At 43.0% G+C, this 17,690-nt stretch overlaps 1 protein-coding gene across 8 annotated transcripts in view; it reads left to right on the top strand.

Moving 5' to 3' along the window:
- Positions 1–17,690, top strand: part of LOC124159450 (mucin-12-like) — a 271,706-nt gene that overhangs the window by 22,453 nt on the left and 231,563 nt on the right. For all 8 annotated transcript variants that reach the window (XR_006864964.1, XM_046535262.1, XM_046535263.1 and 5 more), the window contains 2 exons: positions 1,765–2,077; positions 6,173–15,321. Coding sequence is in view for 7 of the 8 variants with exons in the window: in XM_046535262.1 (XP_046391218.1) it covers positions 1,765–2,077; positions 6,173–15,321 (9,462 nt within the window). In the remaining variant the exon portion in view is untranslated. The remainder of the gene's footprint in view (positions 1–1,764; positions 2,078–6,172; positions 15,322–17,690) is intronic.

Here is a 17,690-nt window from a genome sequence, read left to right as displayed (position 1 = left end):
TCAAACAATAAAACACAGATTCTCTTACGCAGTCGACGGTGACACTTCGATTTGATCGCGAAATTATAGGGTTAGCTTTGATCGATCGGTTTTGCTCATTTTCAAAGTGGGCATTAACAGGTAGGTCACCTTTTATTGCTGAGGTTCAAATAGACCTATTGAAACCGATGGGCGATAGTTTTTATCCATCACAATCACCACGCGACAGTTTTCGATGGGATACAGTTATCCTGTTCTGTTTCATTTACGTGTTATCATAGTAACCTCAATACGAAAATTATGAGGCGATGATGACATCTCGAGTTTATGAATTGTAAAGTGACAGTCGAAATTGGACTTTCATGCATGCATATTCCTTATCGTTAAGATCCTGTTAGAATTAACATGTAAACAAAATAATTTACACTCACAATTTTCCGCTACACTGCGATCGGAAAACGATGGCCGAAATTTATGAATCTACCACTCGGACTTCGAGTGCAGAAGTCGTTATTGTCCTGTTAAATCGGCTGTCTACTATTTAAAATTTTATATCTTTAAAGTTGTAGTCGACTGAAGTATAATGCAGTAACTTCGCTATTCTCCAATTCATTTGAATATGGATTTAATTATGAATTCCGGATACAAATAATTTCAAAATATTATGACCAATTCACCTCCATCAAAAACACATACGTATCACATCCTGTTTTTCTTTCAAGCCTCGCGGAATTAAACATTGATATCTTGTATCCTCTTAAAATTCTATTTTTGCCAGGTGCTCATGAAATTGATGTTATAGTGAAGGATTAAATTTGCATTGATTGTTCTTTGGATATCAGCCTTAATATTTGGTGTAAAAAATCTATCAAGTTTGAAGTTTCTCTTTTAGTCATCAGCAGAAAAATTTTGCGACATCGTGTGATACTGCGATATTGTATACTATTTTACTTTTCTTTGGAGACATCGTGAAAAAATTTAGTCTGTGGTTACGCTCATTGCTAAATAGGATGAAATTATTCAAGATGTGTATTGGTGAGGTCTTTCTTATTCATTAAAGAATACATCTAATGTGAATTGTCAATACATATTTATTTCTATAGCTAATTAATTAATAATTTTTCGAGATTTTCTTATTTCAAATTCTAGTCGTTGAACTAACTGGAAACATTATTTCTCAAAGTTCTCGTTACATTATATTCGGTCGACCTTACAAACTACTAAAACGACCTGGAGTTCATCAACGCTACTTCATCTGCAGAAATGCCTCACGCTCGCCATTAATACAACATACACCAGCTGCTAAACTACATCGCCTAAAATATTTATGACCATATTAAAACGCCTACAAGCTTACTGGTATGTAAATGCATGAAGTATATTTATTGATTTCTAACTCATTCAGTTATATCTACCACATTAATTTTCTAAGGTTGATGGGTAATTTTACATAGAAAGCATTGATAAAACAAAATAAATTGCCTTTTTCATTCAAATAACAATAATTCTAACTTCTTGATATTACCTTTGTAGACCAACATTAGAAAGTATCTGTTGATTACAGTACGTATTTACGGAAAATGGTGAAAATCTTCCAAGTAATTCTGTTGCTTTTCTTCTTTTGCCTTTCATTCAATCATTTTTTTAATCATCATTTCAGTAGTATTTTGCCTTAATTTCTGTGATAAGCGAGAAACGCTTGAATAATTCCTGAATAAATCTCCGTAACTTTTTGTGCCTCATTTCATGCGACATTCACTAATCCGCCATTTCTACGAACCTCAGGTGCTCAAAGATTTAATGCAGACCACACTAGATGGCGGCAGCGGCGCTGCGGACGGCAGCGCCACGACTGGCGGTGTGAGCTCCACCGTAGTTACGACGACGACGAAGACGTACGCGGCTTCCGAGAGCGGGGATTCGGTGGGTGGGGGAGGATTGGTGGTCACCAAGACGACGGAGACAATCAGAGGGGGCGGGGGCAGCCAGGAATCCTTGGTCATCACGTACCGGTCCGGCGGGAATGAAGACGAGAACCTGAAGAACATCGAGATGGACCGACGACAGCTTCAAGGGAGTACGGAGTACATTTACGAGTGTGAGTAGTGGCAAAATTATGTCGGACCCAGGTGATGACGAGAAACTGCAGTGAATACAATGCCCCAGTTGTCCATGATTCACGTTGGAAGACCCAATTCCGGATGGGGTGTCTCTTGGAATTTCGTCTCCGAGATGTTTAAGTCAAATTTTATGTAAATTCCATTTTATTAATAAAAATATGCCAACCGTTCAGCTTATGAAGGAGATGTAATTTAAATGTAATAAAATTTATCCAAGCGCAGTACCATCTCAACATCGCTTAAAAAAAACAACCGCATATTTTTAAACTAATCAATCAATTCCTATCCGCTCAGTCACACTGTAATATTGTGTCATATTTTTTGTTGTTTTTTTTTGTATTGTAAATTTTTTACTTATATCCATAGTGTCATGCTACTGTGTCACTTTGAAGGGGCATAAATTCTGTATGTGAAAAAGTATTCGAATACTTTTCTAAATATAAATGTAGACAGAGAAACAGTACTAAGCGGTTGGATTGAGTACTAAGCGGAGAAAGGATTCTGAAACCGTATGACAGCAAAAAATTCTTTTGCAAGCAGGGAAGGGGTAGGAAGAACAAAAGATTTATTGATGGAAAGAAAAAGAATTGGCCTTATTGTGGATTGAAGGAAGGAGTTCGTTTAAAGGATTGGGAACTATGGGTCATTCGCAAAATTCTCGATGGAAACCTACCCCCAAGCTATGAATGTGCCATGCGTCCTCGAGTTCAGGATTTTGAGTTCCAGATATGTATTCCACCACCCATTAGCTCATTCGGGCATTTGGGTAAGGAAGGTGTAATTCCTGATTTGGGGAGATTCTTGTATGCTTAGGCTTGCCTTGCAATTTTTTCTTTAAATAAAAAATTATGGAAATCTAAAAAAAGAGAAATCTAAAAATTTACAAGTACTAATTACTCACTCGTATGGGCTCTTGAAAGTTGTTAAACTTTGAAATCTTCTGAAGGTAACATGATAGCATTCCCGTGGACCGAAGGAAAAAAGTATTTGACCGGAGTTAAAAGTGCAATATTTTTAAAGATTTTAGTCTTAGTGATTTGTTCTCTACGGAGGTATTCTTCCATTAATACTTTATTTTTAAAGCTTGTAAAACTCAAACTTAAAGTAAAAAAAATTAGCCATAAGAGCTTGTTTAGCAGACGATACATCAAGGTATAAATCAAACAAATGAAAAGTAAACAAAAACAATCGGTATTTGTTATTTGGGCGTGGAAAACTTTATATTTAATTCCGGATTTTCAGTTCACTCCATGGCTTTATGAGTGAGACAAATCTTGATCAGTTTTTCTCTGAGAAATTAATTTCAACGTTAAGAGTATCGACAATGGTTCCCATACCACTCATCGTAATCCATTTATGTACCTCCTCCCACTCGCCTACTGAAGCGGCTTGAGGGGTAGCATGTAGATGCAGTATGAAGACCCCGAACGAACGCCTGGCAAATTTATTCCAAATACTTGGTAAATAAGCTGCAATGTAATATGACTTTATGCTATGTCTCCACCGCGAGCAATGGGGAACATGCACAATTTTTTTAAAGTACTGGAATAAGAAGCTCCCTGCCTCGTATGTACTCGCCGAAAATTTTGCGGATGAATAATGCTTTTAAGCTGAGTTATGAGTCTTTAAAATTAGACCATCATCGGCTACTTAAAAACACGACGTCATCGGAGCGTGACGTCACGGCACGGTATCCACTGATGACAGACTGAGGAAGTGGATAGAAAATCGATCTACGAGGGCTCAAATGCAAATTAGGTGAAAATAATTGCTGTTTTAACGTCAAAATGCTGACTGAGAATATTTAAGGTTGCCAAGGCTTTGTTGAAACAAATAAAGGGGATTGTTTGGGGAGATTAGGAAGGATTAAATGAGACTAAGTTGGTCGCGGATTGTGATCTACGTTGGACACCCATATCATTTGGTTGGTGGAATAAGTGTATTGCAGCATGGATATTCAATAGACAAACGTGTGAAAACCATATATATCGTCTTTAGTGCCTCGCCGCTCAAGTACCTCTATTTTCTCGCCGGAGAAGATTTTTGCTTGTGCCCCAAAGGACAAAAATAAGAGAAGAAAGTGGTTGATGACCTACGTAATGGAGTTAAATACTTTATTTACATTATCAACAGGATGTTTCTCAACGTATGTGCACTCTTGAATCAGGGTTACCGTAGGGTTTTATCAAATCGCCAGTATTTCTCAGATGGTCACCAAATTTAGGATGTATCCCTCATTTCAGCTTGTAAACAACCCTAGATATGTACCTAATAGTCCACTGATTCTATGAATGTATAAAGGAAGGTGGCTATTCATGAGAATAAATACTGATTACGATTAAACCATAAATAAGGAAAAAACGAGAAATATGTGGATTTTGGTAAGGTAAATTAAGTATTTGCTGCTGCGATTCCCATAAAGTTCGCTGCATGTCAACGCAAAATCTAAAATTCCGTCTCGTTTCTGCAGTGGGTTTCTGTTGAAAAACAGGAACTTGAGTACACAGTATAGAGTATTTTAAACGTATTTCTGTGTTTATCAAATACTTTTTATTTTACCTTTTCACGATCATTAGGATCTCAACTCCGGCCGATAAGGGAAGACTATCTACGTTCGGAATGGTAGGTAACTAAGTAAATACATAAGATAGATTTTTAGCTAGCAATGGATATATTAAATGGACAATAAATAAATATTTAAAAACGTTCGTAAAATAATTTTCATTAATCGCATAATTATTTACCTGCCTTATTTTACTCCCGCATCGCGCTAGTGACGAAGCAATCACTGTTTTTCAGAAAATCAGCCGCCATAAGGATGTCGACCAAAAGTAAACTGAGGTATTGTGCTTTCTTAAATCCCTCTTAAGTCAATTTGTCCTTTTAGGAACTACTACAAAGCTCGACGAAGATTTTTACTTCGATATCTTGCATTGAAGGCTCTACCGCTCTTCCCTCTTAGCAAAGTGAATGGTGTACCGTGCGAAGGCGTCAGAAGGCGTCAGAATGACGTCAGAAGGCGTTTCAGTTCACGTGACTTCAAGCGATATTTGAGCATTTTTAATTAACGTTTATTGACGTTTGTGGAGTACTAGGAGAATTTTGGCTTATATATTTGGACTCGTGAGAAAATATTCTATTCAATGAGACTAACTAGGATGATGAACAAATTTCATGCATGTTCCCCATTACTTTTATTTTATAATTTGAGTAAATATTGTCCCCAAACTCCAACCTGGTAAAATATGGTTTTCCCTCCATGTATTACGAAATTAGATTTCAGAAACTACCGAAAAAAGAAGGGTGCTGACAAATCGCCATCAGATTTTCGAGAGAATTATGCAAATAGATTTGATAATAAGAGTTTTCCTCAAGTCATTTCTCTTTATTAATTCACAGTAATTTTTCTTTAAACGATTACATTTGTTTGAATGGATAAATTACCACCATTGGGCATTTTAGATAACCAAACGCTGAATACTTTTGCGCCAACTCTATGTTATTTTTCTGCAAAATAACGCTTAAGGATTGTGATTTTCTTTTTGTGTATCGTTTAGATATGATTTATCATCTGTTGAAGTGGGAAAATCTAAGCTTTTATTGCACAACAATGAAATATTTGCTAATATCAATCATATTTGAATTTTTTGGAAATGTAATAGCATCACTAAATTAAAATTTCCTCAAAATATGTTCTAGAATATGTTAAACAAATGTGCTATGTTTTAAACAAATGGCCTTAAAATTTGAAAATTGATTAAAATTGTTATTGATTGATGAAAATACTGTACAGCCTAACTGTTCATAACTTTTAAACAAAACGTAAATTTTCATTATTTATAACACATTTCTAGATTATTTATATTTCAATATTGTATTTGAATAACTACTCTTTTTTTCAATCAATAACTGTTGAGAACGTATTTAGGTTCTTCACGGCCAATGTAAAAGTGTAGTGTAGTTCTGGCAACACATGTAAATTTGCTGATGTGTTAAAAAGCATTATTTGAAGGATATTTAATGACTATGTCAATATCAATGAGATGCTTATGTTTATTTCTCTGTATTCTCAGCTGGTGGGAAGACGACTAGATCCAGCCGTACGCAGATGAGCAGCAGTGCAAGCACTCAGTCATCCATGATCACAAAGAACGCTAATTACGGCATCCATTCTCAATCGCTCGCAGACCAAGGCTTTCTGACTTTGAAGTCGAAGGAGATTCGCGACTCAGAGTCCCCGACCAGGGACTTCATTCCCGCCCGACAGATCCAACAGACTTCGACCGTGAGTCGAGGAACGCCCGGGGGAGCCTATTGGTACGAGGAATCCCGATCGTACCACACGGGAGACGATGGCACGGAAGGTGTGCAATACGGCGCCAAAGCCGGACAACAAGGCTATTCGTCGTCCACGGAATACGGTAAAGATGGCAGCACACTCGTGACTCGCCACGGAGGTGAGGCTCTCATCTCTTCGGATCACAAGGAGGAAGTCAGCAAGACATCAAGGAAGGAAGAAAGTTCATCTGCTCAGCAGTTCTCTTCTTCTTCGTCTTACTCGTACTCGAGCGGCAACAAGAGCACTCAGGATTGGGTGGAAAAACACATTGCCGATGACAGCTTCGAACGACAGCAGCCGATGGCAATCGAGAGTTCTCGCAGGGCGACATCCGAAGACCGTCACGAGTCGCAGGAGAAAATTGTAAGGGATTCCAGAGAGTCGGTGGAAAGAACATCCAAGGTTCAAGAGCAGCACGTTAGCAGAATGGAAAAAGAGGTCGATAGCAAGGTTGAGGAACGTAGGACTACCGTGGATGAGACGGAATGTCGCCAGAGCGAGCGCGTGGAGGACAGAGAGGACGCCACTCGAGGGCCCAAGCACAAAGTCACGCAGCGATCAAAGACTGGAGAGCTGCCGCTCGACGTGAATCTAGCCAAGCAGCAGATCATAACCACTACGTCCACCACGACTGAGGTCTTCGATGCATCTGTTCCGTCCACGGCGACATCGACTCCGGCTCCGGAGTCCGGTCCAGCACCAGACGGTGCGAGCTGGACCATAGTTTCGGGAAAGCAAAACGGAGTGTGCAGTTCCACTGATGAATTTGTATTCAGGTCTGGCACGACCACAACTGAGAAATCCTCGTCCAATGATGTGACGGAAAAAGTGATTACCAGCGAAACAACTACCAGAAAGGATGAGAAGACGGCAACGGATAAGAAGCCAACTGCACCGTCTCAGCCAGTGCAGCCTACGGAGGCGGGGAATATTCCGACCGCTGGCAAACAAACGCCTACCGATTCAATGACTTCAAGTCCTGTGGTCGAAGTGAAGAGCATCATGAAGCAAACTACCACAACAACAACATCAACGGGTGGAAGTCAGCAGCCGATCGATTCTAACAACATCACTTATTACACGCAAGCAAAGAGGATCAGCACAGACCTTAGCCCAAGTCACGAAGCTTTCGCGCGATCTTTGCGCTCTAGTCCGGAGAAGACAACCAACTACACGAGGGCGTCCTCAAAGACTTCCATCGATACCAACACCACAATCCTCTCTTCTCCTACCAGGAGCCAAAGGGTATCAGTAACCTCACCTACAGGACCTGGCGGCCTAATAACTGATAGGCCCAGGGATAGAACGTCTCCATTGAAGCAGTCATCTCCGTCACCATCTGCGTCAAAGGAGAAGAGGAAGCTCTCCTCTAGTCTCTCGAGGGGAATGGCACCTAAAAGAACTGCTACCCCTGGAGCATCTCCTTCTACCAGCCCAGTGCGAGGTAGGACACCTTGTTCTGATGACGAAAGCGAGCCAAGGAAACCTTTCGAGTCAACTTCGGAGAAGAGGAGATCAGTCATAAGGCGAGAGGGCTCGCCGCTCTCAGATCAACCGAGCAGAAAGAGTCCTGCGAAAGAAACCAAGCCATCGTCTAGGAAAACGCCCGAAAAGTCACCAGCTAGAGACCTTCCTAGAGAAGATACCACTGACACGACTAAGGTGCAAAGAAAGACCTCGGAAACTATTATAAAAGAAGCGAAGACAACAAGTCTGGGACGGAAGTCCTCAAAAGGACAGAAAGATGATAAACCGGTCACAAGAAAGCCAAGTTCTGATAAACTTGGTTCTCCTGTGGAATCTTTGCCCAAGGACAAAAGCCCAAGTACTCCAAATAGAGAACGAAAGTCAAGCGAGGATAAGAAATCCCCAACTAGTCCTCAAAGGCCTAAAGATTTGGATCTGAAGAGTCGCACAACTCCGGGAGCTAAAGACACCACTCCAAATAGTACGCTGACTGACATAACCCCGAAAGAACCCAAGGAAATAGTCAAGCCTAAGCATGAAGATGTGCATCATCCAGAATCTCAGTTACCTGCTGATAAAGCAAAGGAGAAACCTCTTCCCGTTGCACAGCCTCAGGAGCTTGACGATAACTTTGACGTGGTCTGTGAAGTTTACCCAGATGACTCTCTAGTGAATGTGGTTACTCCATCCTCTTTACCACAAAGAAAACCCGGAGATGGAACTTTGGAGCAAGAAAAAGTCATTACCGAAGACTTATTCGACTTACAAGTCAAAGAAAAGGGGTCTCTGATTCATGAGCCGGAAGAAAAGCCAAGTGTTGATGGTGAAAAAATTTCGCCGCATAAGAAATCACCAGAAGACAGACAAGAACCTAATGGACCACGAGAGGATGACAATAAACCTTCTGCCCCGCTATATGATGATGTGTGCATAGATCGGCCAACTAGACGGGACTCTCTCCCAGGAAGAAGATCTCCAACAACAGAAGAGAGAGAACCTATTTCACCATCGAGAAGAACACCCATTCGGGATTCACCAGACGACGACACTCAGAAGAAAGAATCACCCATTTCACTCAGAGAGAGTGATAGTTCACCATCTACCACTCGCAAGTCACCTGCCAGAGAATCCCCTCGAGAGGAGAGTGTACAAAGGGAGTCGCCCTCTCCTGTCAGAAAGGTCCCAAGTTCATCATCGCCAAGCAGAAAATCGCCCGCGAGGGATCTTCCGAAACAGGTGTCTCCATCACCGGAGAAAGCGAAACCGTCCTCTATGTCTCCCTCAAGAAAAACTCCGGAGAAAGACACTCCCTCTGCATTGACGACTAGGCTGCCTTCTACGGGTAATGATTCACCCTCGTTCCCATCATCTCGCAGCTCTCCTGCTAGGAGCTCCCCCGCCAGGGACTCGCCAAATTACTCCCCATCCCGTCCGTCGCCAACGAGAGATTCTCCATCAAGAGATTCTCCCACGGGCCGGGCGACAGAAGACAAGCCTAAAACAAGAAAGTCTCCGGCGCGCGATTCTCCAGTTCGCGATGTCCAGAGGAAAGAGTCGCAATCGCCTCTCAGGGATACTGAACGAGACACATCTTCCCCTGCGAGAAAATCTCCTGCAAAAGATGATTTGAAGAAAGATTCTCCGAAATATCACTCTCCTTCGCCATCCAGAGAATCCCCTAAAGCTGTAAAAGAACGGAAACCATCAACAGAGATTACAATCCAGTCCCCTATCAGAAAGTCTCCTGCCAGAGAAGTTCCTGCTGCTGGTGTTACCTCGCATCCGTCTCCAGAAAGGGAATCTCCTTGCAGAAGGCATCACGGCGACAGATCCACCCCCGAAAGCTCTCCAGTTAGAAAGCCTTCCCTCAAAGACTCAATAAGGAAAGATTCACCTGCCAGAAAAACTCCTGAGAGAGACATTTCCAGGGGATCACCAACAAGACGTTCTCCTTCGAAAGACACAGCGAAGAAAACGCCTGAGAGGGAGTTGCCGTTGAAATCAACAGTGAGACAGTCACCGGCAAAAGACATTCCTGAGAAAAAACCTGTCTCGAGGAAATCTTCGGAACGAGAAATTGTTCCAAAGAAAGAACCCTCAGCTAGGAGATCACAATCGTCAGATATTCCGGCAACAAAGAAGTTTTCACCACCGAAAACAGATGATACACCAACTTCTACTCGGAAATCACCTCCAAAAGAGACTGTAGTTCGAAAAATACCACAGTACACATCACCCTCCAGGAAACCGGTTACTTCACACGAGTCTCCAGCATCAGAACGTCCGACGGTCGAATCGCCCAGCGGCGACAAGCCTTGGCGTCAATCTCCATACAAATCTCCGGGAAGAGACTCCCCTCAGACAGAATCACAACAAAAGACTCCTGTGAAGGAATACCCATCAAGCGGTATACCTAGAACCATGTCCCCAGCAAGGAAGCCAGGTGACTCTTACATTCCTTACCCAGATTCTCCGAAGCAAAAGGAACCAAAAGCGCCATGTACTGCTGTTTTGTATGATAAACAGCCCGTCAATCAAAGGCGTAGTAGAAGTCCAGAAAAGATCGTACCAAGAAAGATATCCAATGAAAAAGGAAATAAGCCATCTGACAAGCCGATTTCTAGGATTCCAGGGAGAGCGCCCGCGAATGGCACGCCATCTTCCCCTAGGAGACAAACCCCTACCTCATCAATCCCTTCATACCAATCCCCCTTAAGACGGACTCCTAAAGATGATAGTTCCCCAGCATCAGTGCGTGATTCTACAACACCCCAGAGCAGACAGCCATTTGGAAGGCCTCAATCAGGAGGACGCCTGCCTGATTGTGTTGAGCATCCGCGGACGCTTACAACATCTGGCGGTCGCATCACGGCTACCACAACTACGAAAACTGAGTTTTCAGGAAAGCCTAAGAAGCCAAAGAAGAAAACTCCAAAGACAGGCAGAGATTCATCTGAAGAAGACGAAGAAGGATCAACAACTGAGTCTGACACCGAGAGGGAAATTGTTGAGGAGAAAACGATCGTAACGGAGAAGGAAGTTCGTAGGGTGAATGAGATGCTTATGCAAGATATGGGATCTGAGCTCTGCAGCATTCCCAATGGTGCAGTATCTGACCGACCAATTTCGTTATCCCTCATCACAACAACCACCAAAACTACTACTTCCGGCGGAGAAATGCTTCAGACAATTGATGCTGATGGAAAAATTACCACCACTACCATCCATCAGCCGACTACGACAACAATGTCGATGTCAACTACCACACGGGATATTGAGGGGCACGAGGAAACTGTAGCCCGGACAACGAAGAATACTACTTATCCTGGGGGACATGATGAAGATGAAGATGTTGAAATCATGGAAATTGATGACGACATCAAACCAGCTATAGAGTATACCAGGGATACTTCTAAAGGCCCGGGAATAAAGCCATTTACTGACGGAACGAAGAGATTACCATCCCAACTGAAGGCTCCCAAGAAAGAACCAAAACAGCAGATTCCAACATCAATAGGAAGAAGGCCCATGATGAATGATTATTCAAAGTCATCCGCACCTGTTGAGCCCACGAAGAAAAAAACTCCGATGAGTACTTCACCACCAAAAGTTTCCGGAGTTAGGAAAGCTCCGTCTGCAAAACCAGGTATTCCTTCACCTATTCCAATTGTTTCACACGCGCCGGGCAAACCCGCTTCTAAGTCACCGGGGAAACCTGAACAAATTAGTCGTTTGCCAGCCAAAAATGTTCCCAAAACAGATATTAGGAGTGTAACATCAACGACTGGTCGAACCACGACACAACAACAAAAAACTACGGTATCTTCCGTGATGACCTCGACCACGAATCGGCAGCAGACTAACCGAATCTCTTCACCTCAGAAAACAGGAAAGCAGCCAGTGAGAGGTGAGCCACTTATCGGTTGTATTGCAAAGAAACCAACGCAAAAGGGACGCATTCCGCAGAAAACTGGAAAGCTCGCTCCTGCAAAGGATGCAAAGAAGAGCGCAATTCCTAGCAAGAAGGCACCATACACCGAGCAGCCAAAGGATGAACTTGAAACCGATGAAGAAGAAGAAGAAGTTGATGTCGAGACACCTATCCCCAGCGATGTGGAGATAATTGATAAATATGATTACGTAGACGACGTTGAAACCACCATGAGAGAAAAACTGACTGCTGATACGAAACAACAAGTCAAGGTTACTGATTATACAGATGAGAAACCGTCATCTCTGCATCCTTCAAGTGCTGGTATTACGCCCAGTGGAATGCCATCAGCTCCTGAAATCAGGCCAATCTCAAGAGAATCAACTCCGGACACGCAAGGAAAGCGTCAACCGAGATATGCTGACAGGGTTTCAGAGCCCGATGATGATGAGTTATACTATGAGGAAAGAACGACCCAAAAGAGGGAACAAATTGAAAGGACAGTCAACATTACCATGCCAAGGCTGGAGACCGTTGAGCAGAAATTTGCAGATGAGGAGGAATTCGATAGGATTCCTCGTCGTCCTGAGCAAGTCACCGATTTGGACGAAGATGAACCCAAACCCGTCGACGAAGATGATGATATAGAACCCGCAAACTTGAGTGTGTCATCGAAGGTTTCGAGATTTTTGGCGGCAAGTGTCAATGCTGCCGCACCGCCGCAACCATCTCAGACACCTAAGTTTTCGGAGCCTAAGCGTGCTCCGCGAACGTCGTGGGAACCAGAGAATGACAGTCCCAAGCAACCCAATCGAGATGAAGTGGATCAAAGAACTATTACTACCGATGACACGTCTTCATTGGCAGTTAAGCGTGCAAGAAACATCTTTGAAACCATTGCCAGGGCACCCGAAGCATCTCCATCTCCCATGTCTCCTAAATTGAAGACCGATGTCCTTGGAAAAGCCTCATTTTTCGAGACTAAGCAGACGGAAGAGTTACGAAGTGCTCAGAGAGTTCTTCGTAAGTCATTTACGGGAAGTGATGAGAGCTTAGGAGATGATGGATTGCCGAAAGAAAAACCAAGGACAGTCTACACAGACTCTGAGGAAGACTATGAGGATGATATTCAAGAAAAGGTATCACCGATGAAAAAACCATTCAGTAAGGAGCCAAGCCCAGGAAGATTATCTAAGCCGATGAATGATTATGAGAGTCCCAAAGAAAGCTTTCTAAGCCAAACCATTAAACCTCAAGCCGAAAAGCCATTCACAAAAGAATCTAGTCCGGTCAGGAAGTATAGTGACAAACCAGAGCGCTATCCTACGGAGAAACCGGACGAGTATGATGAAAAGCCATCCTATGAGATCCCTGATGCGGAGGAGAGTCCTGAAAAAACGTCTCCAATTGACGTGACGCCAAAATCGTCAGTAACGAAGCGCACCGAAACCGAAACGGACGTTACCCGAAGAAGGAATTTATTCCGTGATGCTGGCCCAACCCCTAGTGACGAAGACATGTCCCCAAAAGTGAAGAAAACATCTGTTGGCTCAACAATGGGAAGAGAAGCTTTCCTTAAGCGAATGTCTAAGTTTGCTTCCACAACCACAGAGACGTCCAAACCACTGAAGCCAGCCACTGAGCCTGCAAAGGCCAAGCCTGCATCAAAGTTCCCGGTGGGAGGAACTCCATCGAGCAAAACACCTCGTGGTGATGAGCCAACTAAGGACAGCGTGAGGGAGAGAGAGTCTCCTTCTAGAAAGGCTCCTACGGACACTGGCATGAGGAGGGTCTCTACCGACGAGGGAACCAGGAGGAGCCCTGCAAGAGATACGCCAACTAAGCCTTCGGACACATTCACTCGTCGTCCATCCAAAGGTGGAGACGATTCTCCGAAGAGAACTCCGACGAGAGAGACTACCGCCCAGAAATTGGAAACTACTAGGAAGACGGTGGAAGAAACGCGTTTCAGCACTGATACGTTCACGAGGAGATCCTCCAAGGAGATCAGGAAAGAGGAAACCACAACCAGGGACGTTCAAGGGAGACCAACTGACTCCCCAACCAAACCTAAGACTGAGAGGACCCCTGTGACCGAAAAGTTCTCCAGAAGACCGTCGAAGGAGCGCTTCCAAGATGAATCTCCTAGGAGGCCTCGTGAAGAATATCCAAGAGGAACCGACACTTTCACTAAAAAGCCGAAATCGGAATCTAGGGAGTCGCCTCAGAGGGAATCTCCTAGCAGGGCGTCTCCTGGAAGAGATTTGGACGACCAGCCAAAGAATACCGGAACGTACACAAGGAAGAAGTCAACAGATCGTCTGAAGGAGTCAAGTCCCTCTCCAAGAAGTTCACCATCTCGAGACACGTACACAAGGAGACCTGTTTCCGAAGACATTCCGAGGACATCCGTCACGCAGGAGCCGGAAGAAAAGAAACCAGTCGCTAGCGAAACCTTCCCCAGGAGACGTTCACAACCCAAGGAAGAGGAACCGGAGAAAACTCCGTCCGCGATGGACGCCCTGAAACCATACCTGAGAACGAGGAACCAAGAGTTCCCGGGCGACGACGAGAGTCAACCCAAGATCAACGACAAGACTCCCAAGAAACTGAGCAGCAGTCGATTCGATACTTTCACTAAGCGAGACTCCTCCACGGCAATCAAGGACGATGTGAGGCGCACCCTGTCGCCGGGCGTTGAGCGAACTCCCAAGAAACTGAGCGGCACTCGCTTCGAGACCTTCACAAAGCGGGACAGCAGCACGGCCGTGAAGGGAACTGAAGGCGTGGAGTATCGCACGAAATCGGTCGTTAGTTCGGTGACGTCGACGACTGAGAGGAAATCGGTCGAGAGGGAGACGGAGATGACGACAAAGACCGATAGGGTGACCACGAGGAAGGAGCAGACAGAATCTCCATCGAGGACGGACAGGAGGACGCCCGACAGAAAGACCCCGGAGAGGACGGATCGCCGCACGCCGGACCGAACGGACAGGAGGACCCCTGATAGGAGCGATAGGAGGGCTCCGGACCGAAGGACCCCAGACCGCAAGGACGACACCCCTGCGGGTTACGGGGAACCGCTGAGGAAGAAGCCCACGAAAGACGTCCAGGACGAGCCGGTGAGGAAAGCGCCCCGTCCGGAAGAAGACGAGATGGAGGCGAGGACGTCCACCAGAAGGAGGCCTTCGAAGGAGGGCTCTCCCCGCCCGGCAACGACCTCAAGTCCGCAGAGGAAGCCCGAGGAGGAAATCCCGGAGCAGACGAGGAGGAGGTCCTCGGGAGGCAAGTTCGGCGTCGTCCTGCGACAGACGAGTTCCGTGGGCAGCCGGGTGGAGGCTCTGATGAGCAAGGTGGAGAAGAAGACGACAGGCAGCATCGCCTCAACGGTGGTGCTGACTCCGACTCGCAGAAGGTCTTCCAAAGGTCCAGAGTCGGGTCTCGACATCGAGGAGATCTACGACCTTGAGCTTCTCGAGCAAATGGTGAGTAGTACCAATTAATGATTATCCTTTGAATTTTCTTTCGCGCATATCCCTGGAGTTCGTGAAAATAATTAACATATATTATTCACAGCGTTGATATGGAGATGTCATTGGAATTCTGATCAAAATATCCTTGATATTGCTTATCTCTGTAGTCCATGAAAATAATGATTCATCGGTAAAAATATCATGTTCACAGCATTTATAGAGATATGTCATAGGAATTCATCGGTATCATCTCATCATATCTTGGTATTATTTAAATATTTTTTTTTCTTCGCTTGGTTTTAAATTTTATTTCCATTATTGTACATAAAGAGCTTTTCTTTCGTGGACTCTAGTTGCTGAAATGTATCTTTAAAATTTCAAAAATCAAAAAATCACTTCATTATATACACGAGTAGATTAATTGGAGCTTTTACATAAACAGACTAGCTTACCGATTATCTCCTTTACATTTACTTTCGTGGTCGTCGATATTTTATTCAATTCATTTTAATTGAGGGGGTGAGTGGCTAAGGGGTACAAGTGATTTTGTTATAAACAGAGCTAGGTACAGTTAATTGTTAAAAGAAATGTATAAAAACTTGGTTGCCATGGGATACGAGTGAGTCTCTGTTCTGTGCTGACATCGAGTGAAATATTAAATGCACTGCCAAATATCAAGTTGATCTCGTTTGTTTTCTTTACCTGATTTCTGTGCCTAACTCTCTTTAGAAAACAGAAATCAATTGTATCCTTTGATTCTCACCCACTCTACCATTAAAGAATCTTGAATACCGACGAATCAATAGCGTCACTTAATCAAGGGATGATTGTTACTAAATATCTACTCGTGACTTATTAACTTTCGTAGCAATTATTCTCTTCATTACTTTTGATAGTAATATATAAGGCCTGACTTTTATTTATGACAGATTACATATTAGGATGATAAATGCTATGTTGAGCTAAACGCATTGAAGGAGTTTTTAACCTAGTACCTAGAAAAGAGAAAATATCCATATCCTTCTGTGTTTCTCCATCCATCAATGCGTCTTTTTCATATTTTGCATGGTAAAATAGGTGAGTAAATGATTGAGTGCCAGAAAGGCTTGATTCGAAAAATCTTACTAAGCGAGGGACATAAAATAAAGAGTTATATTTTTAATAGTATTTCACTGATCTATGACATCCGTATGAACTTTAGAAAGCCATAATATTTACAAAATTAGGGTGATAATAATTTCCCTGTGATTTCCATGGCCGAGATTTCGTATATGTACCCTTAGAACTTTGCGGAAATCCTTACGAAAATCTCTAAACTGCTAAATTAATTGCAAGGTCTCTTCCTGAAAAAATGCTGAAGAATCTTCATACCTTACGCACAATTGACTAGATGTACCAAAAATCCAATTGAGAATATTTCGCTAGCGTAGTCATCAAAATGAAAAAGTACACGTTACCGACAAGCAAGGATCAATATCATGAAGAACCTAGTTAATTTAAGACTCTACTTTCACAAAAGTACTGCTGTCAACTGGGGTACCTTTGACCCAAATTTTCATGATTCTTTTGGAAACAAACAAACTTAACTAATTTTAAAACTAATGAAAAATGTGTATAAAGTGGTTAAGTTAATTGACATACGATCTACCATCAATTTCAGGCCCAATTAGGCCCGGCTCCTGGCCTTTCAGGCTCCAACTATTTTAACAGAGTTTTTTTTTCAAAAATTTGGGGCGAAGTTATCTTGAGTCCATGAGAATATCAAAGTTATAAGAATCAAAGTTATCTTGGGCCCAATCTAATAAAAGCATACAAATCTAGTTCTAAACTATTAGTTAGAGCAAAGACACCCCATGCATGATACCCCTTAATATACTGTTTTCAACTGTTCCTTGATTTTAAAGTTTATACTTATATTATTCGGATAAAAGTGAAAAACAAAAACACAACGTTTATGCTTGGGGAATTCATGTTATTTTTCTATGTATCAAGTATTTATAACCAATTTATGTTCAATATTCCATCTATTCGATGGAACTTAAGCCCAAACTAATTTAGGAGGGAAGGCAGTTCTGCTACCTGTCGACTGATCCATAAACTTAGTTGAAACTCAACGCAAATGGCAAGATACAGGACTACGAGTATTTTTTCATCTTTGGGGATGGTAACCTGGAAAGGGCAAAAGTTACCGCAGTTGACCGTTCTTGGATTTATGGTTCGTAAAACCTATGTCGTTCTTTAAAAGAAGTGTAATTGTATCATCTTTTGGTTGTTGCGAAACCTGGACTTCTCTCCGTTTAACGGCGCTACCCCGTTTCCACCCACGCTTTCAAACCTGACATATTGCGTCCCGTCATCACGGTCAGGCGTGAGTATTTCAT

Source organism: Ischnura elegans, chromosome 5, assembly GCF_921293095.1.
Source record: "Ischnura elegans chromosome 5, ioIscEleg1.1, whole genome shotgun sequence".
NCBI lineage: Eukaryota > Metazoa > Arthropoda > Insecta > Odonata > Coenagrionidae > Ischnura > Ischnura elegans.
The sequence above is the reverse complement of the archived record's forward strand: the minus strand, read 5'-3'. Positions and strand labels throughout refer to the sequence as shown.